This window comes from Copadichromis virginalis, linkage group LG20 (assembly GCF_057382275.1).
Source record: "Copadichromis virginalis isolate Kocher_CV1m ecotype Utaka linkage group LG20, C_Virginalis_male_GT1.1, whole genome shotgun sequence".
In the NCBI taxonomy this organism is placed as follows: Eukaryota; Metazoa; Chordata; class Actinopteri; order Cichliformes; family Cichlidae; genus Copadichromis; species Copadichromis virginalis.
Genome location: NC_140637.1, coordinates 1,520,866 through 1,548,523, shown reverse-complemented (window position 1 = coordinate 1,548,523; position 27,658 = coordinate 1,520,866). Strand labels below are relative to the sequence as shown.

Sequence of the window (27,658 nt, the reverse complement as noted above, 5' to 3'; positions counted from 1 at the left end):
ATAAAACCGTGAGGCTCACACAGCCTCAGCAAACACACAAGAGTACAACATGAGTTAAGGGCATTGTTTGCATCGAAATAGGAGGAGTCAGGGGGGTTTCTAGGCCTGCAAATCCCTCATGAAGCCCCATATGTTACTCTCCGCTAATTCTTTTAATGTGTTTGCGGGTTGGTGTCTGTCTCTTTCTATGTGTGCATATGATTAGATGTGTGGGTGGATGCTTATCTGTCCCATATTAACAGACAAACAGATTAATGTCATTATTGTTTGTCAGCAACCTCCCGCTGTTAGAGCTGGAGGTGGTTACATCACCCCTTAGAAAAATAGTCCGACAGATGCACAATGCAGCTAAATGCAAATTCAGCTAGATGTGAGTTAAATCGAATTATCCTGTACAGTAAAGTGCGGCTGTTGTGGTTAGAAATCTCCATACGACTCTGTTGATCTATCCTAAAGCAAAATGGCTGCGATTAATTAATAGATGGTGTTTTTGGCCGTCTCTGTGTGTGTTCTCCGTGGGAGTTCTCGCTAGTGTTTGGCCGCACGTGCTGGAACAAAAGAAAGTCCCCTCCATAATGACAGAAAAAGTAATTGATTACACGCCACGCTGAGCAAACAGAGCCAAAGGAGCATGGCACAGAGGCAGAGAGGCCGAGAGAGAGAAGTAGGTGGTGTAAGACAGCGCGCCCCGCCAACCTCCTCAGACACACCTCAATCTGCCTCTCATCAACTTTTCATGTGAATCTGCCTCCGACACACAACACCATACTAAAGTATAGGTGCACAAATACACACATCTGTGCCCTGTAACGTTCTCATACTGTATGAGATACACATCTTATTGGTGTTATGGACAGATATGGGCAAATAGAAGACAGCATTTACTGATCTGCAGGCGATATTTGTCAATTCTGTGACGACTAAATGTTCATAAAATATGCAAACAGGCTTAGATTTCTTTGTTTCTCTGAAAAAAAAAAAACAGTCTGATCTTTTCTTTTACAAAACAGACTGAAACATTCACTGTTGGCATCAGCTGTCGGTCAAAATGTCCGTCAGCATCAGCCTAAATATGTTGCATCCCCAGTTCCTAATTCCTTAGCCAATAATTTATGTAAACTATGAAAAGCAAACAGGCAGCAAAAATCGTGGGAGACACTGCCAACATTTCCAACAAGCATCAAGTCGACATTCAGAATTTCTTGACACTTTCACTATCGACTCACGGCTGTTCAGCTTAAAGTCCTTCAGTCTTAAGTTTTCACACATACTTCAGCACAATTAACAGAATATCAACAAGTAATTAAAATATTATATTTATGCAAACGTGACTTAACTTCACTGCGATAAACACTACAACTGCATCATCTTTAAAACTCAAGAGAAGGCCTCAAAACTTGCCTTAAAAGCCATTCAGGTCTCTTTTCTTTAGATTCTTCTGACCATACATGCGTCTCACCTTTAACATCCTAACACGGGAGAGATGTGAACACAACTGTGCTCATGCTCAGAAGGGAAAAACCCCTCAAAAAACCATTGAATTTAATGTGTTTTCTCCACGTTTCTCCCACTATATTTCATTTTAATCACAGCTGAAGTTATAACAACATTTAGAGTGGAGCAGAGTGCTGTGCTGATTTTGGGAGGGGTTTGTAATTGGACCTCAGTGTGAGTCACAGTGTAAAAGTTCGGGGTCTCAGCAATAAGGAAGACCTACATGGCTGAGAGTGAATTAGTAACCAGGTCAAAACCAGATGCAAGAAAAAGAATTCATGAATCAAAAGGTTCAGGATGTGTCTATCTTCATGCTAATACATGTATATGTGACACGTACGTTTTTGGCCAGTAGATGGAGTTGGTGACCAACAAATTTAAGCTGCAATAACATTCATACCCACTCAAAGTACACATGTAGAGGAGTTTGGAGTACATCCCAGTAACACAGGAGATAAGGATCAGAGGCAATGATAAGGTCTATTGAATTACACTAAATTAATAATGCTTTAGATTTAACTTTACCTCTAAAGTGTCTGTGAGGCCAAACATTTAGTCGCCGTCACAAGGCTAAAGTAACCAGTGATGATCTCAAAGCCTATTCCAGGCCTCGCTGGTTTTCAAAACACATTACTTCTCTATTAAAACATTCCTGTTTGTGTTTCACTTCTCTGTAGCTGAAGTGACAGAGAAGCCAGCTCACTGCTGTTGCTTTAGAAAGCACGTGGCACTAAATCAAAGCACTCAGACAGAAATGCTTCAGGGAGCTTAGAGTGCGTGCGTGCGTGCACGTGCGTGCGTGTGTGCGCGTGCGTGTGTGTGCGTGCGTGCGTGCGTGCGTGTGTGTGTGCGTGCATGTCTGTCCTGCTCCACGATGTTTTCATAATTCAGACATTTAGTGCACTGAGCCAGCCTGTCTCGCGGTGTAACCATGGAGACTATGCGTTTACTAATGGGAGGTCGCTTCCACCCAGAAGCTAAAGTGTCTGCACCCAGCAGGGTGGAAAACAGCGCACACTCAACCAGTTGTTAACACGTGAATTTGCGCATGTAGGCCAATTATCACCACAATTAACGCTGTCCATCACAACAATGTGATGCTCAGACACAGGCGCGCTCATTACAGTCACACTGGTCATGCACGTATAGTCACATGCACACACAAACTAGAACTAGTCTGAGCACAATATCTTAGCTCCAGCTCAAATATTTTCAAATACTTAGTACAGAATCGACCCCATTGCTCTTTGTGGTGTTGGTGCCTCTCTGCACACCGGACTGTTTGCACTGTGATGAATATGTAATGATATTTTTTTATGCCTTTAAATGGCAACTTACCTTTGAATATAAAATCTATGAGAGCAGAAAACAAAAAGCTGTTTTTCCTTTAATTTAAAAATGGCACAAACTCTCAAGTTTATATTATTGTCCAACTGTATTTTTACTTAAATGAATTAAAGTAAAAATCAAATAATGAATGCTTCCCGTGGCTGTATATATGCAAACATGCTATTGATCTGCATTTTCGTTTATATTTGTGCAGGTTACACAAAGTAAATCACTGCAACAATTGAACAAATCTGAATGACGCGTACATGAGTGGGAGTCCAGGGGAAATACTGGGAGGGGGACTTGGCTCCAGATGTAAGTAGAGGCCCAGGCTTGAAAAGCACAGGAAACAGATAACTGAGTGACGGGATCATGACTCAGCGTGTGTGCGTGAGTACATGGGGTCTGTGCTCAGCCACGTATAGTCACGGTAAACTTAGTATGTGCATGTGACTCATGTGAGCCATGATGAGTCCAGCGGTGAGTCACATGGTCATCTGTACATGTTTAAGGACAAAAATGAGAATGTTGTGAAAGAATTTTGTTTGCTTCTGTTTCACTTTTAAAGAACAAAGAGATGAGAAATACAAAATCCAAACAATGCATAATGCATAAGGGGAAATCCTGTGTATTATATACAGGAGGAGATATGTAGTGCGACCTCTGTATGACAGGGTGGTGTCTGCATGTATAATGGATAAGTATGTGTAATAACTTATGGGCTAAGAGGGAGAAATGGAGCACTGGGGCTCTCAAAGCTCAAAGGGTGGAGGGACCAGCACAGAACAAGACAATTCTGCCCTCTAGTGGTAAAATATATATATTAGGTGTGTAGTTTAAAACCGCAGCAAGCAAACACCTGTGTATTACACAGGTTACAGTATAACGGAGCATTAGGCACGACCAGACAAGACTTCTTGGGTCATGTAAAAGTTATTTGAAAAAAAAGAAGATAAAGATGAACATTTCAGGGCTTCATCCCCTCTGTAGGACTCGGTAATACCACTGGGTGTTTATTTACGCAGTTATAGAAGCACACATTTAAACATGGTCACCAGAACACGTACAGAATCGCACACAGAAAAACTGCTGAAACGTTTTGATAACTTTTGTTTTAAGAAGCTTTTTTCTTTAAGTTTGACTCTTACCAACATCCATCGGATTCCAATTCAGGACAATACAAATTAACCAACCGTAAAAAATAAAATAAAGCTTAGTTAATCTCCAGAACCGAAATCTCACAAATCTTAACCTACATTTGGACAATAAGTTAGAGCCTATGTGTCAGCACTACCTTTACCCCCTTGCTAGAAACCAGTGTTTAGCCCAGCTTTAAAGTTTAGAGGATCAACCCTGAATCATTACTATTGTATTTCTGTCTTTCACAGTTCTATGTTAAACAGAAGGCACAAACAAAAAGGCTGTTTTTCCCTTTATGTTTGCCTCAGTATGAGTTTGTGAGCCTACTCTGTCACCTCTGTTTCTCAATCTTTTTCCTTTAGTCTGCCAACTATTGTTGCTCCTCTTTTAGCCTCCTAACACAAAACACAACATAAACCTGTACAACCACTAATCAGCCATGACCAGATCCCCAGTAACGCAATAAAGGGATGTGAACTGTGTCGCAACTGATTTCCTGGTGACTGGCGGTGCATTTTTGCAGTTACTATGGAGATGTCAAAGTGTGGCCAGGACAAGCTCTTTTTAAAAAAAAAGGTTTAGTTGGACAAGCTCTGCAAGTTACACCCACACTGCCAGACTCACAGTTTATAAGATAATGTGTTTTTGTTCACGGTGCTTAGAGCTGGCCAGTGAAATGCGACGCCGCGTCTACAGTTGAGTTAAAACTGTTGTGTCATATCTGCTCATAGTGGGGCAAGAGCTGCAAGTTGTCCAAAACTAACCGAGAAAGTCCAGAGAACACAGCTTAGGTCATTCTTTAGCAAATCCTCGAAACTTGATTTCTTCTGTTGGTGAATTGTTGGGCGTCTTGTAATTCTGCACGACTGGTAATGGCGTCACCAGGTAACGATCGCCAGGATGGTCACTCCTATGACCCGTCCATCTAATTCGAAGAACTACTCGAGTTCATGGAGGAACAACACGCAATCTTGTCAGTAATTATATCAGCGCAAAAATCCGAAAGCACTCTCATTAACCTCGATCTGACTGGGATTATTTCACTCTGGTCTAGTTGTCTGGCTGATAACAAACGAACATAGCGACCCTCCTCTTATAAACTGCTCAGTATTTGCTGCCACAGAAACACGGGGAACAGCCAGCTGTGGTCTCTAAGGGGTTTTGTCTCACATCATAAATACTCTTTTTTTGTCGAGCTCTATTAGAAAAGAGAAACAAAGTTTCGACTGCGTGGACCTCCCCGGGTTAAAGCTGCTACACGACACAACAAACATGCTGTTGAACAGTTCTGGAGCTCATGTTTTGTTCTATGATGTGACCTCACCACAAAATTTAATCATTTCTTCCAAGAAATCCATGGCTACTTCAAAACAAAAACTATTCTGGCCATGACGAGCTCTGGCTGCGCTCTCATTGGCTAGGCAGGTTTAGTGACCAGTTTTCCAAAGACATTTGCATTCCAGCTTTGCCAGCAGGTTCTGGTGAGCCAGCGTCGTTAAGGGTCCTGCACATGGAAACCTGCTGGTGAAGCCAGTGGGCCTGCAGCTGAATGACAGGATGATCTCTGTGAGGGGCTCCATAATGCTGACATCATTTTCGGACTTTGCCTCAGGGCTGCTTTCTGACTATAGCAGAGCCAACTGCACGAGGGGGGCTACAGCTGACAATGTCATGGCAGGCATTATGAAAGAGGGCTTGTGATTCATTGCAGATGGGCTCATCAAGACTTTGTTGTGCTGGCAAACCACTAACTCCACTTCTGTCTGTGGCTCTAGGATTGTAACAACTGGCAGGTGGCAGGATTCACCTCACAAGAAATGGTAAGACCATTAATGTGGCCTGTTTTCTTAGTTAGCTTTCCATGTGCTGTCCACATAAAAGAATAACTTACCCATTGCCCAGATCATCAATATCATCATCTTCGTCATCATCTTCATTTGGGCTCTTCCCGCCGAGGTCACTGTCGCTGAGGTAATCTCCCTTCAGGAGGGTCGGGTTGGAGTCGTCCAGGGATTCGATAAGGTGGATACGAGATGCGTGGCTGATCCCGAGGGGCACTTCTGAGTGGGCGTTACCCGTGGACGGAGCATCACCAGCTTGGAGACGAGGGCTAGCTTGACCCTGACGCCATGACAGCGGAGAGGAACGATTTGACAGACTGGAAACTGAGAAGGCAGCGGCTTCATCGCTGTCGTAGCACATAGTCCCCTCTGCACAGCTGTGGAAAGACAAACAAAAAGACAGTTTTTAGGTGATGAAAATAATTATTCACAGCTACATTTTTAACAGACAGGAAATGAATATCTGCGTTTCATTTCCTCTTCGATTTCAATCAATCTCTCCCCACCCTGTATCCTCCTCTCTCAGTGGAACATCACGATTTAAAAAGCATGCACGAGCTGAGATGTGCATGTTTGCATATATGTACACATGCAAGCTATATGTGAGGTGCATGTGTTTTCACATTCCTTTGTGTTGCTCTATGCTCCACGTAAATACGTGCCTACTTTATGCAGGCATATATTTGTATAAATGTGTACAAAGTGCATAAATGTCCTGTTCCAAGCCAGCGCAGCACATCGACGCTTAGTGTCTGCACTGACAGTGATGAGAATTAGCATATTAAAAGTTGCTAGCGCTCAAACTGTGTGGCAGCACATGCATTTGCTTGCTACATTAAAATTAATCCTCTCTGCATGATACAGAACAAAGCGGAACCAGCCAATAATAAAGACAGTTTTAAAAGTGCTAATGTTAAACAGGCAGGAAGGAAGTGGAGCCGTGCCCACTCAGATTTTCACAGGCTTTCTGTTTGTTATGTTTATTCAGTATATCAAGTAAAATATGTGTAAAGAAAACAATTTGCTTGCTCACTAATCCGCTTGTTGTATTCATATAAATGTTCCCTCCTAAGTACCCTTTATTCACCGGATATGCGACATCACGCTCACACGTGAATCTTCCATTTTTGGCACAACAGGGAGAGATTCAACGTTATTACCGTGAAATAAAAATATGAATGGCAAAGGAAATGTATTCCAGCAGGGAAGCATCTGCTGATTTACTTTACATGAAGGGAGACTCCCACTGAGGGACACAGATAGGACACATAGCAGGAGACTCATGGACAGGCGGACGGAAGCTCTCAAGGACAAAGTGTGGGGATATGGCGAACTCAACTAGAACCCAGCCCAGGAAACAGAGGAAGCACCGGTGCAATTAATCAGCGCATCATTGCTCGTCTTCTTGTGTGTGTAGATGTGAGTCGTGAGTGTGCATTGGAAGGGTTTGCTTTGAAGCCAGCTTTGAGCTAATCCTGCTTCTCTCCCATTTCAACCAACTCAAAGAGAGCAAAGAGGAGGTGGGAAATTACACACTAACTTACTCACAATACCGATCTTGATCTCAGAGCCTTCATGCAACCAGCTCACCCCAAAACACACAACAACCCGCCCATCCTACCTGTTACTATTTTTTACTCTGACCTGCTATTTTTCTTTTCCTTTGCTTTGGAAACCGGTTTGTCTGCATGCAGTTTGTTCCAAATTAATACTTTTCTCAGTAATCAAAAATGATGTTGTTACTTCACCTGCACAATGAGCCTTTTCCCGGCATCTGTGCTACTATCAGTTATTTTCAGTTCATGTGAAGAGAGGAGAAACAACCCTGACACTGCTGACCTGTGGCTGAGCTGCACGCCTCTCAGGCTGGTCATGGTTTCCTCCAGGTTCTGTCGAAGGTCCAGAACATTCTGCACCGTCCTTTTCCTCTGGGACTCTGGGTCTGCAGGGGGTACACACACGTGAGTGATCTTAACCACAAAAAATTGTCATGCTGCAACTTAAAAATGTCCATGTGCGTTTGAACAGGAGCTTAATGAATACAGATGCACAATAAAATATTAATTGAAACCCAATCAGTGAAGTTTTTCTATATTAGAAATGCTTGCAGTAGACTGCATAGGCTAATAATCATTCAATGTTCAATTCATCCACCCAGTGGCAATATCTAGGATTGCATGCAATAATGAAAACAAAGCCAGAAAAAACTCTACAACTATGGACTTAAATGGTGAAACTAGAAGGACTCCCAGATAAGAGAATGCAGAGTAAGCAGGTTTATTTTTCCCCAGATGGTAGTGGAGCAAAATAAATTAAATATGATGCAGACAGACGAAACAACAGGAGGCCTTTAAACCCACACAGCTCTAACACAGTGCCCTGGTGTTTGCTTATTTCATAGTGCCTCCTTGCCCTCTACTTTGTCACTGCCAGAATAAATCAAAAGCCTTTTACACTTCAACCCATCAAGGGACATACTGACATTTGTCTCACCCCTTCCTAATATGCTATAATCTACTGAGATTACGCCACGTGGCGTCATGCTGAGTGGTGTAGCTACACTGCTGTTTCACACATGTGTACATGTACCGTATGTGTTTATGTGTGAGTGTGATTGCAGATAAAACTGGATGAAAATTCTTAATAAATCAATGCAGATATCCAGTATTTATGCTTAGGAATTTACTACTAATTAATTTAACCTAATTTTACTCAAATGTGTCAAACTGCTTCCACTTTTACTCCATGTAGCCAGAAACAAAGACGCCTCACTGGCTTTGACCCCTGCTCTCTCCGACTCCCTGACATGTTTTTGTGCCGAATGAGGAGAAGGTAATAAAAGTGTTATGGTGGCAGATATGGGGCACTCAGTTCACCCCGAGGTTCAGTTCAATAGACCATTAGAACTGACCAGCTGGCTCCTAAGCACGCACAGCACATGAGGGATAACATCAGATCAGTACATCCATCACTGTCACAGAGTCGTTCTGGCCGAGCAAATACGTGATATCTACGCTTCACGTGTTCATGTTTACATATACATTTTGTTGCAATATATTTAAAGTTGCTTATATTACTGTAGTAGTAGCTTCTTTTTCAGCTGGACTGTTGCATTAAAATTTACAGCAAACGGGGCCTAGCTGCTGAAAATAGCCACACACGTACACACAGACAGCAGGCACTCCTAGGAATCAGTCCAGCTGGTTAGTGAGGAGGTGATGGGGTGGAGAGGTCATGCCAATGAGTGAGGGGGGGCTAATTATTAACTGCCACTCTCAACAACAGCTGCTGAATGAACACGTACATTTGTACGTTGCGTCTCGTCACGTGCAAACACACTGAGACACAGTGAGGAAAACGTCAGAGCAGATTTATGAAGCTGGATTGATTTTGCTTTTTCCTATACAGGACGGCCACATAGACAATTGATTGGAAGGGCCCTGGGGACGGGCAGCTCAATGTGGAGTCATTGAGATGCAAACCTTTGCGGCTCACATTCACATACACACACCGACACACTGGGAATGTTTAATCACAAAAATAGTCCGGCTTTGTTATGTGGGAGCACTCGTGTGAAAGGAAATCCGAGCTGTAAGAAGACACTTTTTATCCTCAAAATGTTCGTTTTAGGTAATGCGGTCATACAAAAGGTTTAGCAGGAACAAAGAAGCCTGAACACATGCAAACAAAAAAGTCTGAAAGGCTCACGTGCGCGCGCACACACACAGACACAAACACACAACTGCAGGCTTTAATTGGGCAATTTTAATTACCTTAAATGGGAGCTTTGTTTAACATTGGCGTCAAATTGATTGGATACGGTCTGTGTTATCGTGTGTATGTGTGAGTGTGCGCGTGTGTGTGACTTCCTGTCCTGCCTCTGCCCTGGCCTCGGTGGTCCCAGCTGGCGTGTGGGGGGGACGTAGAGGCAGTAGCGTTAAGGGAATTAGGGATGCAAATATCCCTGTCAGGGCTGGCTGCTCCCCAGGGCTGCAGATGAGTTACACTGATTTGGTTTACACTGAGTGCGTGCGGATCCTCCTGCCTCTTCTCGACACACTCGTGAACACGCTCCTGCTCTGAAGAGCTGGCCGAGGCACCTTTCATAACGGCCCACTCAGACGCTTGAAATGAGAGTCAGCGAGTCTGAGCGAGACTGTTGTTGTAAGTGCACACACAGGCCAGTATCTCCATCTTAATGCGACTCTGCTCTCAGTCAGAGACACAAAACAAACTGACAGACTTCAAAGCAGCTTTGGTACGAAGGAGGAAAGTGAGCAGGCGTTTTATTTTTGGAAGCCATACTCTGCCTACTGCACCACAACAAGAGGACAGATGGTAAGGCAACACAAATGTACATCGATACGCAAAAAAGCCCCCTTTTTTAGTTTTTTTTGTCCCGTTGAGTGTGGTCAGGTCAAAGCTTGTTAAAATTAATTTCTGCCCTTTGATTTGTCAGATTTGTTCAGGAGCCACGTTCCTGACCCTTAAAAGCAGCAAAGCCAGATGTTTACACGGTCCTCAGGGCTTCAAGTGGTTTGGATGGAGACTGCTTTCAGCTGCACACAAATATTCAGTGGGTCTGTAGAGCCGTGTACGTAGGACCGACTCAAAATGAATCGCAGTGCCTGTCTTTACTTCTAATGATAGAGACCGACACTCAGTGCAACAGTGACTCATTTATGGGTTTTCTTTAATAGATTTATAACCGCAGCGGAGGACGAGGAAGGAGCTGGTGGGTGAATCCATTTCAATTTTTTGTCTTTTTGATTATATTTTATGAGAATCACAAAGGTGAAAAACAAAAATGTCGCTAGCTTGAAAAGAAGAGCAGGAGGTAGGAGTGCCGCAGTGATTATTTGACGGGCAGCAGATGCAGTGAGTGAGAAAAGTGAGGAAAAAACTGCCGTCCACTTGGTTTTCTCTCTTGAGTGACTTGACTCCCCTCTCCATTAGAAACAAACAAACTCCCCACAGATACACTAATGGCTCCGTCCTTGCAGGAGTGCTCTGCTATTTTCTGTGTGAGTATGTTTGTGTGGCAACATCCCATCCTTCTTTGAAAGTGTGCTTCTGTGTCGTGGCTGTAAAATGAGGGTTTGTGTATCTGCTGGCACACGAGTGTGAGAGTGTGTGTGTCGTCACCAGTGAAGGGATTCACTTTTGTGGAATATGAATGAAGGTTAGAGTAATGACTACCATTTCTATTCTTTCCTCCTTCCCTCCGGAGTTCATCTGTCTCTGTCCTGTGCACGTGCGTGCACACATGTTACAGCCACGATAACCTTCCTCAGGCCACGAAACGCTTGTCCCGGGATATATTGGTGTGGTTGAGCGTCACTGGTTTTACACTGTAAAATATCTGTACTTACAGCAATGTGTGTACTTCCAGTGGTGGCTTTATGCCTATTTGTGTGCTGCAAAGACAATCATTATAGCATTCCTGACAAGTGACATGCAGAAATACGACAAACAGGATGCAAATAAAACCTGTGAAATTTTTTTAGATTTAGGGCATGCTTGCAAAACATGTGAAACAGGTGTGTAAGAACTTTTCAATCTAATGAGACGGTCATTTATTTTGTATTTTGTTCCCCCTCCTGTTTATTTTTTTGTGAGCTCCGACTCCACTCAGCCTAACGTTACAGCCCTCGGCTGACCCCAGACAGTTTGCAAAACAGGAAGGATTACAACATTCAGCCATTCCTGCACATCTGGACAGGACGGACAAACACATGCTAAATCACACAAATGTGCTTTCATGCATTCATACACACACACACACACACACACACACACAGGCATTTATCTGCTTCACTGGGATGTTGCAACAGGATATTAGAGTCCTTGAAGATCAAGTCTGATATGTGACATGAATGGTTAATGAGTTTGTCAAATCTCAATGTGGCATCTGTGCGAACAAAATTTGAGCAGCTTTCTGACTCAAGTGTTGTAACTGATGCACCACAGTACAACAAGTGTGTCAGTACACATTTGTGTAAAGAACGGGGAAAATCCTGAGAGTCAGTCGGCAGCAGTTCAATAAGCTGACTGAGAAATCCACTTAAAAAAAGTCAGAAATCCATAAGCAGGTGAAGCTTCCAGAAGAAGGGCGGAGGGGATGATTAAAACGCACGCCTGCAACGGCAGAAAAGTTTGGACATGATGGCTGAAAATCCACGGATTTTATGTTAAACCCTCCAAACTTCTGTCTTCCATCCTGTCCACCAAAACCTGGCTCTCTTAATGTTGACCCAAACACACAAACACACTTGGCATATTTTCTTAACCACTGCACTATCTGCTTAAAAAGTCGCCACCCTATCCGCTTAGAGAGGAAGATGAGGAAGCTCTAAGCAACTTCAGAGAACTTCAGAGAATCTCACCTCTGATTAAAGTTTAAAACACAAAGACGAGGGACAGCGTGTGTATTCCTCTGTGCTGAGCTAGTAAACATGTCTGACTTGCTGTGAGTGTGTGAGGTGCTTTAAAAGTGACGTAGAAACCTCACATATAAACACACACGGTGTTCAGATGAGGCTAAAAAAATCAGCTACAATCATCTAGGTCGACGTGTGCATTTGTGTGTGAAGCATAAAAGAAGCCAAATCTAGAAGTTATCTTAGCAGGATCTCTTCAGCTTTTGCTTTTATGTCGCACACATTCAAGCAAGCACCCAACAACATATTTATGCACATGCTAAATAATCTAGGCAGCGTGCCAGGGCGGCCCATAATGCATGGCAGTGTTTGGGTGGATTTCTGTTTGACAGAGTTGTTTCCTGTTAAACTTTATTTTTACAGTGTGCTTAAAGCCAGCTGCTGCACATGTGACACAGACAGTCGGCACTCTGTGTGCAATCCCCCGCACGGTTAATGAGGCGATCGCTGAAACAGTAGAACAGATGACATGAAAGTATCTCCAATAAAATGTTCCAAAAAGCAACACATGAAGTGCACACATGCACACAAATCAAATGATGTTTTGAAGCAAACGAAAGCCAAATAAACCCCAGAGATGGAGGACGGTGATCGCAGTTTGTGTAACGCTGCAAAATATCCAACAACTGACAAACTTTGTATTCCTCAGCTCTAACTGCATGTATTTACAGGACATTTGGGGCTTCAAGCTTTTTTTTCTTCGCTCTCCCACCCAGTTTTTCTTCTGTATTCTCAGCTCTGTTTGTGCCGAGACCGTACAAAATTCAATTTCCAGTTCAAGCCTGTCGATGTCCAAACTCCCAGAGGAATCAGAGATCTATAAATCTAGACTAGATGTTTTTGAATGTTACCATACCTGACTGTCAGAAGTGCTAACGTGTTTAAAAGCTAACCAACTAATGATTTATGGTTAGTTTGACATGAACTCTGACATATTCAGCTAAACAAATATAGTGGAGGTTCCCCTTGTTAGTTTTGCTTTAGCCTAGATTACTCACTGGTGCAAGCTAAATGCAATACTGTCGCAACACTCTGCGTGTGTGTGCGTGTGTGTGTGCGTGTGTGTGTGTGCGTGTGTGTGCGTGTGTGTGTGTGTGTAGCTGACACTACTTCCTTAAAGCAGCTAGAACATGCCAGGAGCTGTGACAGGAACAATGGGCACTTTTATCTGAGACTTTTCACAAGAGGAAAACATAAACAGAATAAAAATAGATGAGTACTAAGTATTTCTCATCACAAGGCAAAATGCATTAACTCTCCCTCTGCCTTTATCTTCTGCTCTCTGTCTTTCTCACACACACACACACACACACACACACACACACACACACACACACACACACACACACACACACACACACGAATGAAAGAATTCTATATTTTAAGTTAAGTTTGAGCACGAGTGCTCCAATTTGATCAATGAGCACTTAAATCTTTAACAACACAAGTCAAACAAAATACACCCCTGCCACTGTCAGCATGGTACATTACAAATGATATAATGGCATCACTGCAATAACTTACTTGTTTTTAAGTGATAGGCAGTGTGTCTGTGTGTTGTTGTGCAACAGCAAATGAGACAAAAACAAAGTGAGTACTAATATGATTTAGAGGAGGACGGCAGGAAGCAGACAGCACTAATGCAATGGCTCCTGCATTAGGTCTTTAGACACTAACCACAGAGCACTGAAAACATGCGCACACACCAAATGAGAATAAATGCATAATCATATAAGAACCTATATGCAGAAACATCCATTTCCTCTGTGAATACTCGCTGTCACATTAAAAAGATGTCCTCTGTCCTCCTGCTGAAACACTGGTACCACAAATATCCTCTCTGCTGTCTGACTTGTGACAGAACACTGCTGCCCGTCAACTCGCATCAGAGTTGAAAAAGAGGAGGAGAAAGCGAGAGATTTGGACAGATGCTTTATTCCTCACTTTCCTTAGGCATTTGTGTTTGTTTGCTTCGTTGCCACCTCCTCAACGGGAGGACTACTGCCCTGAATCCTTCAGTCAGCAAAGCCCGGGGTGTAACCAGCAATCCGACCGCACCCGCATGACATTAACGACTCAGCATTGCCATCACAATGGAGGAACTGATTATGAAAAATAGCCTGCCGCAGCCAAACGGATGAATACGGCAGAGTATAGACAGGAGAGCGTATCTGGAATATGCATGTGTGAGCATGTGCAAGCTTTGCTCTGACACTTTTTCCTGCAGCGCTTTTAAGTTCTCTTGAAGGCTTGTGTGCTCGTTTGGGATTGTGTGTCTTCCATTTCAGGCTTTGTCGACTTCTCTGTAGGGTTTATTGTTCCTCAGACAGCTGATGAGCACACAAAGAGGAACCATCAACCACACAAACTTGCCCACACACTCATACACAAGAGAATGCCAAACTAAAATTAAATCACACCAGTAGTTAAGGCCGCATTAATCAGCAGCCATGTGTCACCGAGTCACGTTAAGTTCCCTTCTGCTGAGTCTTCGTGCTCGGCCAAAATCAAGACCACACAGCATCTTCTAACCTACATTTATATTCCCTATCCCATCCGAAAAGTAAAACTCCCCCAAATCTCTAACCAAACAGATGCCCTGAGGGCTTTAATCTTTAATTCATTTTAGTCTTTATAGCTGGTCTTTTCTAGGGTGATAGATCTGCGATTAGTGGAACGGGGTTGAATCTTCTCATTATCTTTATGCGAGGTTTAATCCGGATGCTTGGTTCTTGTCTTAGGCTGGGTTCTCTGTGGCTGTGCCTACCCCATGCTGGGAAAGGCCACTGCTTTAGGGGCTTACCCTCTCACACACACCTCATTATGGGTGCTGGATGGGACCGGGAGGTGTCATTAGTGGCAGACATCTGAGGTTCAGTGCGTTGGATTACTCTGGCGACCTATGCTGCTCAGTGCCGCTCAGATTGATACATTTCACTGAAAGTAATGTTTATAATTCTCAACTTGCGTGTCAAACTTTCATTTTAATGCTATTAACAAGATATCATATAATACAAGCTGCATTTGGGGGGAATTAACTCTACAAGTCCAGAGCTGCTGTCCGTGGACACGCAAGTCAAGTAATTCTCTAAATCCAATTAGTGTAAAGCGCTTCATCACTCAGTGGTTAAACATGTATGTCCGATTACAGAAAAACCGATGATGCGAACAGTAATCCCAAATCACCTCACAAGATAAACATAAAAGCCAAACCTTGAAATATCCGGATTGTTTTTTCCTCTTTCTTTTGGCGTGTGGGAGGGGTTTACCCCTTTCAAGCACACAGCTGATGGTCTTGGGTTACACATCCTCATTATAGTTCAATGGCATCTTCATTATCTTTACCTGTTACTGTAGGCTCATCTCAAAAGGACAGCGTCTCAGTGCATGTGGTCTGATGTCATGTAAAATGACATGCACAAGACACAAGCACATATTTTACTCGCAGTAGCTCAAAGCTAGCACATAGCTTCCATAACAACAAGGCCTTGACCAAATTAAGGTTCATTTATCAATTCGTAATACGGTACACTACAGGGATCCATCAGGCTCGTGTCTTCAGGACGTGGAAAAGCAGAAGGTGAGACTGTATATAGGAAGAAGAGTGGATATCTGGGAATGATCCACTGAACATCCATAATCTATCTTCCATGACAGAGCACACGGAGCAGAAACCAATTAGCCAAGCGTCCCATCGGAAATGGAGAAGCAGACACGATAAAGGATGAGCCCACAGCTGCAAGCTACAGGGCAAGTTACAATTAACCTCTCCCTAACACACATACAAGCACAACACACACACACACATTTCCATGAGTATGCACACAAAGCTACCCTACATACTTGCCCATTTCAGTAATAAACCTCTGGCAGGTAAGAAGAGACCGTAATGACCCAAAGCTACACTGCATTCAGTCATTTCAATCTCAGATAGAAATATAGGTCATCGCCTATTACTATTATTTTCCTTCAGGGTGTCTCTTTCTTTCATTTGTCTCACTCCATGAATCACATTATACCCTTTCCATTTTTTTTGTCGCTAATCTCCATCATTACCAGGTTTTCCTGTCATCCTCCTTTTCTCTTTTTATCTCCCTCCTCCCTACCTGGCTGCCTCAGTGTAGGTGTGGCCAGCAACATCACAACAAGGAACAAGGTCACACACAGATGATACAAACAACACACACACACCATGTACAGTAGATACACACACAGGGCTGCTGGGGCAAGGTCAAACATGCTGCGATTTGGGGCCGTGCTGCAGGATGCAGGCTTGTGTAGAGTGAAAGAGAGTGGAGCAAAGATAAAGGTTTGATGATGAGCAGAAAATGACTTCCTTGCATCAAGCGAGATATTACGACCTACTGCACTCCTCTTCTCATCTCACCCGTTCTCTGATGCTATCTGGTACTCCTAGAGGGATGGAAAGAGAAGGAGCAATAGAGAAATGCTCTCGAGTTTGTGTGTGTGTGAATGAATAATGGATGAAAGGTGCAGATTCAAACTCTGTTTTGACCTATTAATCACAAACTCAGTCACCATCGTCACGGCACACCCACAGCAGCAAGAACTTGGAATATATAATGTGTCCCAGCGCTGCCATGGACAATCTGAGCACACGTGTGACCGCGCGGATGCTCGAACGCTACCTGCCCATGCCGCCACCCACTCACTTTCCCCTTACTCCTCATGCACGTTGCCCCCGGTAACAGGGGGATGGGGTGGGGGTGGATAGTGACCATCTGTCAGTGGCCCGGAGATCAATGAAACTAGAGGGGGTGAGGGGGTCGAGGGAGCGAAGGAGTGGTGCGAGGCTAAATAGGTGGCCCACTGTGACCGGAGCCTGGCTCAATATGCGGCCGTTTTATTTACAGACTGAAGGACAACACTCCCACCAGTCCCACTCGCACGGCCTTTATTAACGACTGACCGATTTTGGCAGGCCGGCAGAAAGATGCCGTTTACATACAGTGATGCAGTAGCCAATACATACGCTTGCTGGTGTTAAAATGTGCTGCTAATTTTAGAATACGTTCCCATGCTATCGAGGTTGCTGCAATAGAGATGTAAACATACACAGAGATCAGGGAATAATGGTGCATTAATGTAAATCTAGCACACTGTGGCAGTGGGTCAAATGAGAGGAGGCAACACTGCAGCGTATGTTGACTAATTTATCAACAACACAACAATGTCAGCCCGGGGAATGCTTACTCCAGCTTCTTTGTAGGAGCACACACTGCTTGTACACATGCACATATACACACACGTACAGACACAAATGCATACGGCACAAGATTGATTTGGCACATTTGAACCAAGCTTGTGTAACTGTTTACAGTGTTGTCAACAGGGGGAAATTCACCACTTTCAGATCAAGGGCTGTCACTATTTTAGAGTGAAAAGCACTAAAATAAAACAGCACAGACACACTCAAATACACATACACAGTGTAGTGTGCTGCAATAGAGACTGGACTCATTTAAAATGCACTGTTGATGCTGGTGCTAGAGCCAGAGCTGGAGGAAAAGGTTTGGGTGTGGAAAGGAGAGAAGAGCAGAGATATTCAGTGTGTAGAGTCACAATGCTTCACCGTTTGTTTCTGTGTTTCAGTTTCCACTAAAACAGCAATTAACCTCACATCTTTGCAGCCAATTGTAAGTGAGAACAAATAACCCAAAGTAACCAAAAAACTGGGACAGAAATCACAGACTCACCCAGTATTTGGCTGAACAGCAGTTGTTCCAGGTCTCCCAAGACTGTAACCACTAACTCTGGATCCACCTTTAAAAAGCTCTTATCGTCCTCACCCTCCATCCCCTTCCTCTCTTTCTTTTCCTCCGCTGACAGAGCCGCAGGTTTGGATTTCTCCCCTAGTTTCTTGCCATTAGTTCCAGTAGTCCCAGCTCCATTGGAGTTTGCTTTGGTTGGGTGATCAGCTGGGTCTGTATCTGCATTCTGGGCTGTCTCAGAGGCCTTGCTAATTGGCTTGACCTCAGCATAAGGTCCCCGTGGTTTGCCAGGTGCAGGGATTCGACTTGGCTTGCCTATATTAGAAGTCACAGAAGGGGAGCAGAAAGACTTTGGCTTCCCCTGAAAGAGAGACTGTTCTGACTTTGAAAGTGTCCGGGACAGTGGTGGTCTCCCACCACCAGCTTGACCTGCCTTACTCTGCCCCGCTTTGTTGGTCACAGTGCCAGGACGGCTCGTGTCATCATTCCACCTGGTAGACTGGTACAGGTGCAGCTTCTTCTCAGCATCGGTGAGCACAGACAAGTTGCTGAGTGAACGCTGTTTGCGAAGCCCGGACTGACTGGGGATTGGAATGGGGATAGATCCGGAGGTGGGCCGGTAGACCTTGAGCTCTGACCCAGAGGGACGCACAGGCCCCTGGGGCAGAGCAGAGGGCTTGGCGGGTGGTTTCCTTGATGCCATGGCCTGGGATGAAGTATCCTGGCAGGGGACAGCAGCAGACCTGAGGTCCAGCTCTCTGGGCTTAGCCGTCATGCTAATGTTAGCCACATTAGCCTCCAGCATCCCTCCTGCAGAGACCCAAGCAACAGCATCAATGATACACTCTGACACAGACACAAGCGAAAAACACTGAAAGACATGGAGGAAGGAAGGGGAAGCCAAAAAACAAGACAAAGACTGTCTGGTCTGCACTCCCTCTTCACTCCAGGGTCAAGACAGCCAGACTCCCCGTAGTGAGAGACTGTGGCTTCACCCCTCTATTGCAAATGATGAGTGGGTTAGCAGAGTGACAGCCTTACTCACTGCTGGTAATCCATGGATCTGCAGATCTGCGTCCAGCGCCTAAATCCACTCCCTCACAGCATGTCTGCAGCTCCCGGAGCCGCACAGATGACAATAGTGCTGCCAGAATAAAGCACAGCACTGACCAGCGTCTCTCTCCGTGTCCCCCTCTGCTCCTCTCTCCCTTGCTCTGCGCTCCCTCCTGTTCGCCAGGCACACAGCAGCCGACTGACAAGAGAAACGGTCGCAGCAGCGACGTCCCCCACCTCCTTTTTTCTCTCCTCCCTCTAACTCGCCTTCACTCTCTGCCTTGCTCACTCTACCCCCGCTGCCTCATTCACCCTCCCTCTCCTTCTTCCTCCCCTTTCCATCCTTCTTTCCTTCTTCTTGTCTCTCTCTCTCCTCCCACTCGCTGATTCACTGCCTCTCTCTCTCAAGCACACGCCGCATACGCTGCGTTATGCTGCACACCAGTGAGTGCAAACACAAGGGCTTGACGACAAATTACCAGCATTTCCCATAAACTCAGCTTTTTGCTGTTCCTGTTTTGTAATAAAAGATTTCTTTTCATGAGGGAGGGATGCTCTGAATGCGAACGCTGAATTCTACTGTCCCCATCCATTTATATTTAGGCCCAGTTATTTAATAACTTCAATGCTTTTGAAGTTATTAAATAATTTTGAATCAAAACATGCCCCACCACCCCAAAGAAACACACACACTGTTCCAACCCCTCAGCAATTATTCATAATCACATTAACTGCTCTATTCATCCATTCATATTTAGATTTCCTTACGTGCCCTGATCACCAGAGGCCCACCCGTGATTAAGCTGATTTAAATTATCTGGGGGGGAAAAGCCATGACTGCAGGATCAGCCAAGGAGACGAGGATATGCATTTGTCAGTGCTTAATACACAACAACACAGGCCACTAAACACGCTTCAATTAGTAGCTAAAAGACCCCAAATGGTCATCATATAGCTAAACGCCCCCTCCCCACCGGCCACATATCACCACACCACTCCATCGCTCTTTCCTCATTTCCCTTTATTCCTTTCCTTGTTTCCAGCATCACCCCCTCCCTGCCTTCTAGTTAAATCAGATGCACACGCAATTAAGTTTTCAGGGTACAGATTCATCACATTCGAAATCCATCCGACGATACCTCAGTGTTTAAAGCGAGCGCACATGAGCCTGCGTGGCTAAAGTGAATGGATGTTGACGTCTTTGTTTTTGTCCGTCTTCCCGTGCGTGTGTGAGTGTGTGAGTGTGTGCGTGTGTGAGTGTGTGAGTGTGTGCGTGTGTGCGTGGGCTTTTCTCTATGAGTGTGTCACATCGATGAGACAGGCCCAGAGAAGCCGAAGCTCCGGTCCTGGGCCTTGGGTTGCTCTTGCACGTTTAGCTATGTCACTTGATTGCGGTAGACATGGCATTTCAATCAAAGAAGGACCAAGAAGAGCTTCTTCTTCCTCATCCACCTTATCATTTTATTGTTTAGCAGTTATCATCGTCATGCCTGTCACTGTTCACTTCAAACACCTGCAGAATCTATTCTCCTGATTTCTCGTAACACACAGGACTTGCTTGAGATCTGATAATACAGCACAGTGATGTATTTGTTTTAATTCCCCATTACAGGTAATAATGACAGCAGGTTATAAAACGAACTTCAAGTCCATCATAACCCATTAACAATCAATATAGCTGTTTGCGCCATCATTTATTTTTGCGTTGTAATGCATCCTGTCTGAAAACTGGTTCTCAGAGTGGAGTGTTTAGGGTCTGGGCGTATTACCATTACTGTATGTCGATTTTCTGTAATATGCAGGCAGTAGTGCCTGCAGCTATGACGTTATCAGGCCTCAAACTGCTGGGAGCAGTATTCAAACAAGCAGGCCGTTTTCTGTTACATTTGCATAAATCAGTTGACACTAAACCCGAATGGAAACAAGCAACGTCCTGTTTGCACACTTTCCAAACTCAGTATTAGAGAGGCGCTTTAAATAACGGCTCGTTTTTTATCAGTAACCAAACTGGCGCCAGCCGAACCTAAAAGTGACGATGACAGGCTCTTAGTGTGCGTGCTCGCCCTTAGCCTAAAAACTATTTGGCCTTGAATGTGTGTGTGTGTGTGTGTGTGTGTGTGTGTGTGTGTGTAATACAGTAGCTGAGTACATACAAAAATACAGACGCTCTATGGATGTTTTATTGTGAAAAAGCTATAGCCATCAATTAGAGGCAGCAAACTTTAATAAAGGGCCAATGTTGAGGTGGTTATGCCACACTGAAGCCAGAGGTGCCTGGAGACAGTTATGGGGGCTCTGGGGGCAGGTAGCAGGCCAGCAGTGCGAATGAGGAGTGTAATTTAAGGCTAATAGGTGCTGTACGTCAGCTCTTATACCTCCCTGATGAGGGATTAAGGTTAGTGAGTGACCACATACAAGGCAGGTCTGTGGTGTACAGATGCGTGTGGTGCAGATACGCGTCATTGCTCTTGAAAGCATATACATGCAGGTAAAGTGTTGGCAGCACACAGCCACTTGTTTGTTCCAGTGCTGGTCTCTCTGGCTCCACAGTCTAATCACCTTTATATGGCTGATGTAAACATGCTGTATATTCTCTCCCTCTATACACACACACACACACACACACACACACACACACGCACACACACACAGTCTGTGCACCCTGACTAACTGACCTGAGCAATCTGGCCCGACATCAAAGACACTGGCAGTTTCAGAGTGTGATGAGTGCCAGTGTTCAGCAGTAGGCTACACATTCAGCACGGAGCAGACTCGTAGTGTGTGTGTGTGTGTGTGTGTGTGTGTGTGTGTGTGTGTGTGTGTGGTCGCGTATGTGGAGGCAGGCAGACGGAGGCTGACCACAGTGTCTGAACCCTTGGGAAACTTCTTATGACATCAGGCAAACAGTTTAATTCCAATATAAAGAGACTTTTAAGCAAAGTTAAGCAAAGGCAAGAGAGACAAGTACGAATAACGTGTGAAGAGTGAAAGGATGGTTTGAAAGCAGGGTGAAACAGAAGCAGAAAGAGAGGCAGACAGACACAGACAGAAGGAAACTGGCTCAGTGCTTTGCATGAATATACTTGGCCTAGCATCTCTAAACAGATCCGCCACTACTCTGATGGAGGAGTCATGTGAAGCAGCCAGTAGGACACGCTTACTCACAGACACTGTGTACCACATTATATTCATGTTTACAAACTTGCACAACATTTCCACCTTTAAAGGAAAAATACTGCGAAGAGGAAAGATCTGCAGATCTAGGTGCAACTGCATGTAACGCGGACCCCTAAACTTGTAGAGGAACAGTTCCCATTCAGGCTAAGCAGATGGCATGTGTTCTCACTTCTCACGCACTCCCTCTAGGTTCCTCTTGTTTTGAGTTTGTTTTCACGAGTAAAAATAAAAGTTGCTATGAAGATGAGGCATGCAACAACGGAGTGAGGACGTGAGAAGAAAATGACGAAGTGTGATTGAGAATAGAAGATGCAGAAAAACGGAGCAAGTCAAAACAAGGGGAGACCCGAGAGCATCAAAGAAGCCTAGCAGATGATATTAGTGGGGGAAAAGTAAAAAAGAAAAACAGTCAAGTTATAGCCCAGAAAGCAAGTCAATGAAGAAAGTGAGAAGAGGAGGAAGAGGACGGGTGAGGAAGGATCTCTGTGTGTTTGCCAGAGAAGCAAAGGAAGTCTGTAAGACAGAGAGGGGATATCCTGCTTCGCTGCCTCGCCACTCCTGCAACATTTGCTTTTGTCCGCTAACACACCAACGCGTGGGGTCCACAGGACACACAGAAGAATACCAGACCATGACACACTTCTCCACGAGGGACAGCTCATACTCACACACATGCTGGTACAGCGCAAACACAATGACATGGCTATTAATGTCCTGTTTACACACAAAACACTGAAACGGCAATCTGACTGATACATACAGTGTGTGGCTTCCTAGCGGAATTGCGTGAATGAGGGAGCGAGTTGTTCACAATGACACCTCTTTAGTGGTCTTATCGAGCGCTGATGATGCACAGCATGAGTCACTGGCCTGAGCATTTGGGAAATTCAGCTATCAGTGACAATAATGTGAGTGCATCAGTCAGCTAATCCAGCGAAAACACCACCAGAGCGAATGCCAGACGTTGGTCAAATCTCCCGCTAAACCAACTAAAATGCAGGGAATATTTGCAGGATGTGAAAAGGGAGAATTTGTGTGTTTTAAAAGGTATAACTCTTTGTAGACGCTCCCTCATACATGCCCCAATGTTGACATTATCAGCACATTTCCCAGGAGTATCCCATAATGATCTGCTCCTGAGTGTGGTTGCCTAGCTACAGCGTGGTGTGCAAGCAATAGTGGATCATCATGCGTATAAATGTAGACGAACAGTAGTATTTGCCAAAAATAAATAAATAACATTCATTTGAAACCTCCTAAAGCTACAGTGTGTGTTTATATGCTGGTATGTGCGTGTTTTTTGATTCCCCGTGGGTTATTAATTAGATGTACTTGTGACTTCATTCCTGTGTCCGTGGGCGTGTGCTCCAACATAGACAGGTTACACGCATGAGTGACTTAACTTGACTCCCTGGGCTAGGAGTCACCCCACAGGTCAAGAAGCATCTTGCGTATGCACTCATTCATCCGTTCCTCAATTCACTCTTCTCCCTCCATTCTCTCCTCCTTCATCTCCAGCTCTGTAATGCAGCTGTGCATTATTGTGTTCCCTCTTCATTGTGAGGAAATGACCCTGGGAGGGAGCAGACAACAGGAGGTGGCTACTCTGACATAAACTGAAGACTGGGTTGTCTTTCTGGATTTTAAAAATATTGGAAATATCACTTGACTGAATGCGACCAGTTATTTTGTTGCTATTGGCAACGGTAACTCAAAACACATGCCTTTGACCTGCAGTGGCTCTCAGGGATCAGTCCTTGGCTTCTTATCTGCTGACCTCTACATGCTTCCCTTAAAAACCCTAACTCCATATAACCCGTTGCTACTGATTCTGAGTCAAACTCTTGGGCACATTTCACTGAGACCATTTCTGGTGAGGTTTTAGTGAACAGTAGACGGGTCTATTGAAGGCCCTACGCCAGGTGCTCGATTCCTATTTTTAAAGGAAATGATTTTCATATCCTGTTCATGTAAGACAGATGATGTTCATTTTGATTTTTTGAAGATGTAGCATTGCATCATGTATTAACTGACTATTACAAGTTTACCAGTCATGTAATAGCAAGAAAAAAAACAACATTTTATTATTTTATCATCTTAAAATCACAACCAGACTTAAGTCCATCCATCCATTCGCTTCCGCTTATCCTTTTCATGGTCGCGGGGGGCGCTGGAGCCTATCCCAGCTGTCATAGGGCGAGAGGCGGGGTACATCCTGGACAGGTCGCCAGTCTGTCGCAGGGCTAACACATAGGGACAGACAACCATTCACACTCACATTCACTCGCACATTCACATCTAGTGGCAATTTGGATTATCCAATTAACCTATCCCCACAAGCTGCATGTCTTTGGACGGTGGGAGGAAGCCGGAGTACCCGGAGAGAACCCACGCAAACACGGGGAGAACATGCAAACTCCACACAGAAAGACCCCGGCCTGATGGTGGAATTGAACTCAGGATCTTCTTGCTGTGCGGCAACAGTGCTCACCACCGTGCCACCGTGCACGACTTAAGTCCTCTTTGACAAAATGGTTTATCTCTGGTAAAACGGAATATTGTAATAGATGGCATCCTTAAAAGACAGTTCACACCAAAAGGACCATATTACTGTAGTTCTTATGTCTCTACATTTGTTGCCCTAAGTCACTAAATTCATTTTAAGATTTTTATGACTTACTTACAAAACCATACATGGAGCTTTCCCTAATTATATTAACCTCCTGGGACCTGCGTCCACATATGTGGACATCACATTTTGGGTTATTCAGACCAAAATACTAAATTTTGTTCTACAAGGGCCTGATATCCACTTACAAGGACATTATACTGCTACTGTTCTATCAAAATTTTAAATGAATATCCTCATATGTGGCTCTTATTTTTTTAAAAAAACAAAAATAAGGTAAAAAAAAATCTGGTAATTCTTTGTTTTTACATTCATCGGGCCCCAATGTGCCCAAATATCAAAGAGAAATTAAAAATGCTGCCGAGGAAGAGTTCGGGTCTTAGGAGGCTAATGCTATGCTAAAGCAATTTAACACTTTAAGACCTCTTAGATCAATGGGAACTGTATGGTAGTGGTGCGTAGTGCGAAGTCAAAACAAGGAGAAGTGGCATTTAGTCTTCAGCGTAGCCTATTGCACAACAACTACTCCAAGAGATATGTTGAAACTGGAGGCTTTTATCATTATACCCCAACAGTGAACAACAGACATCTTGAAAGTTCAAGGTTTGGGTCAAATATAAAGTAAGGCATGACATTAAACCATAAATAGTGATTGCTGCCTCACTGCAGGCGATGAGCACGGAGATAATCTAGTCCATTCTTATGTCTGATCATCTTCCTAAAGCTACTAAACCACTCATCACTATCCAACGCCAACTCGGCATATGTCTCCCCGATTAGATTGGCCAAAGAGGATTACGCACTGTCTAGTAGATGCAGTCAGGTTTACCAAAATGCTATTCGCTTGACTGTCCAGGGGCATTAAAGGCATGGCAAGCATGACATCTATAAACAGTAAGTTGATTTCAAACCTTCATTACTAAAGATTTCCCTGTTTCTAGCTTAAAATGAAAGGCACTGAGGGGTTTTTAACATCTACTTTGCTAAATGAGATAATCCCAAACTGAGGTAAAAAAGAAAAACGCTGACCTGCAGGAGGGTAAATAAAGATATACCATAGGGCTGTGCGATATGACCAGAATCTCATATCCCGATATAAGACATCTATCGTCCGATAACGATATAAATCACAAAAATGCAACATTTTCTGTAAATTCTGTGAATCTCAGGCAGCTCGACTTGCGTGAAGTGTTTCCAGCTGGGCGTCCTGTAGCTGGAGTCGAGTGTTTTAACCGATGCATGAAACGATACATTTTTAGACATAAGTTAGGGCTGCTCAATTAATCAAATTTTAATCACGATTACGATCTGGGCTTTCAACGATCATTAAAAATGACTGAGCCGATTATTAGCCCCTCCCTCATGCTTTACTCTCGCCCTGCTCCGTGTGGCAAATCGAGCGCACCTCTCTGCATTTCGAACATACGTCACAACAATGAAGAGGACCCGAGGGAAGCTCGGAAAGCTCAGCAGAAGTTATTTGGAGAGGAGAGTGACTGCTGTTGGTTAAAAAGAGGTAAAAAAAACTTCAGTGGTGTGGAAACATTATGGGTTCAGTCAGACGTGGATCAAGTAGACAGTGTGTAAACTTTGCTACGGTGTCGTAGCTGCACCACAGAGCAACACTGCAAAGTTCACTAAACATAGATGTTGACATTTTTCATTGATTTCTTATATTGCAAACATTTGCACTGTTATCAGTATTTGCACACTGTTTTATATTATTTTTTAAAGTCATTATTCAACACATTGTTAACCCTTTAAAGCCGGTCAGAGCAGCACGCTCCGTTTTGTGTGACTATTTTTAAATCCCTGTAGAACCTGAACCGTGTAAGCTAGCGCAATAATTTGTTTTGCATATGAAACCAGAGGAGTTGTACTTACATCTTATGTCATCAGCTTGTCCTCGGTCACGGTTTCCTTCCCCATAAAGCTTTGCAAAAATTGCATAAAAGGCGCTTGCAGCAACAAAAACATAATACTCCAGAAACACGCTTTGGCGATCCGATCAGCTGTTCGTAACACTTCCCACATTGACACAGACGTCACCCTAACTATGCATGTCCGCCATTTCCTGCCCGAAACCGGAAGTGACGTCATTTCGCGGAAAATGTAGTTTTTTACTTGTAGGCCTTAAAAGCCTATACTGGTGTTTTTATAAGTCATGTTTGACTTTTCTGAATAGTTGCTGGGATGCTTAAAACTCGAGTTGCACTGCTGGAAATAGTTTATTTTGATGCACCTGCTGTTTTCTTTGCAAATTTGCATCATAGGATTGTTTTTTGTTTTTCCTGCAGTATATAAAAATTGCTGTATCTCCAAAATAAAACTATGAAGACACTCAAAATAAATTTCCTGTTGTTGTAAACTATTTTTTGCAACTTTTTTGTATTTAAAGTTTTGAGGGATAAGCCTCTTAAATTTCTCCAAGTAGAAATATATGTAAAAAAAACAAAAATGATTTTCAATTTTTTTGTAGTTTATTGCACTTTTTTGCAATTAATGTAATTACTATGGACTTAATGCATACATATTTTTAAAATATGGGCTATAACAGTTGTATTGATGTATATCAACTTGAAATGCTCCCACAAATGGCACTACAGCATGTAAACATATAATATAAGCTCTGGCGGACTTGGTTCTATAGTAGGTCTTAAAGGGTTAAATAAATATCGTCAAATAATAGAGATCTCAATTTCAGTGAAAATAATTGTGATTATCATTTTTGCCATAATCGAGCAGCCCTAACATAAGTTGTAACGGCCGCCGTTTTCTTTGTGAGTATTTATTACTGCTGCGGGGAAAAGCCTGTTCTAACGT

The 27,658-nt window shown here is 43.8% G+C and overlaps 1 protein-coding gene across 2 annotated transcripts in view; it reads right to left on the bottom strand.

Annotated features, from left to right (window-relative positions):
- nav1a (neuron navigator 1a) overlaps positions 1–27,658 on the bottom strand; it is a 79,878-nt gene that overhangs the window by 42,735 nt on the left and 9,485 nt on the right. The window contains exons 1-4 of one of the 2 annotated variants that reach the window (XM_085444790.1): positions 19,022–19,264; positions 17,962–18,786; positions 7,644–7,746; positions 5,855–6,181 (exon numbers count right to left, since the gene is read on the bottom strand). In XM_085444790.1, coding sequence (XP_085300916.1) covers positions 5,855–6,181; positions 7,644–7,746; positions 17,962–18,781 — 1,250 coding nt within the window. In that variant the 5' untranslated portion in view covers positions 18,782–18,786; positions 19,022–19,264. Of the gene's footprint in view, positions 1–5,854; positions 6,182–7,643; positions 7,747–17,961; positions 18,787–19,021; positions 19,265–27,658 lie in introns of those variants that run through there. The other variant, XM_085444789.1, reaches the window with a different exon arrangement.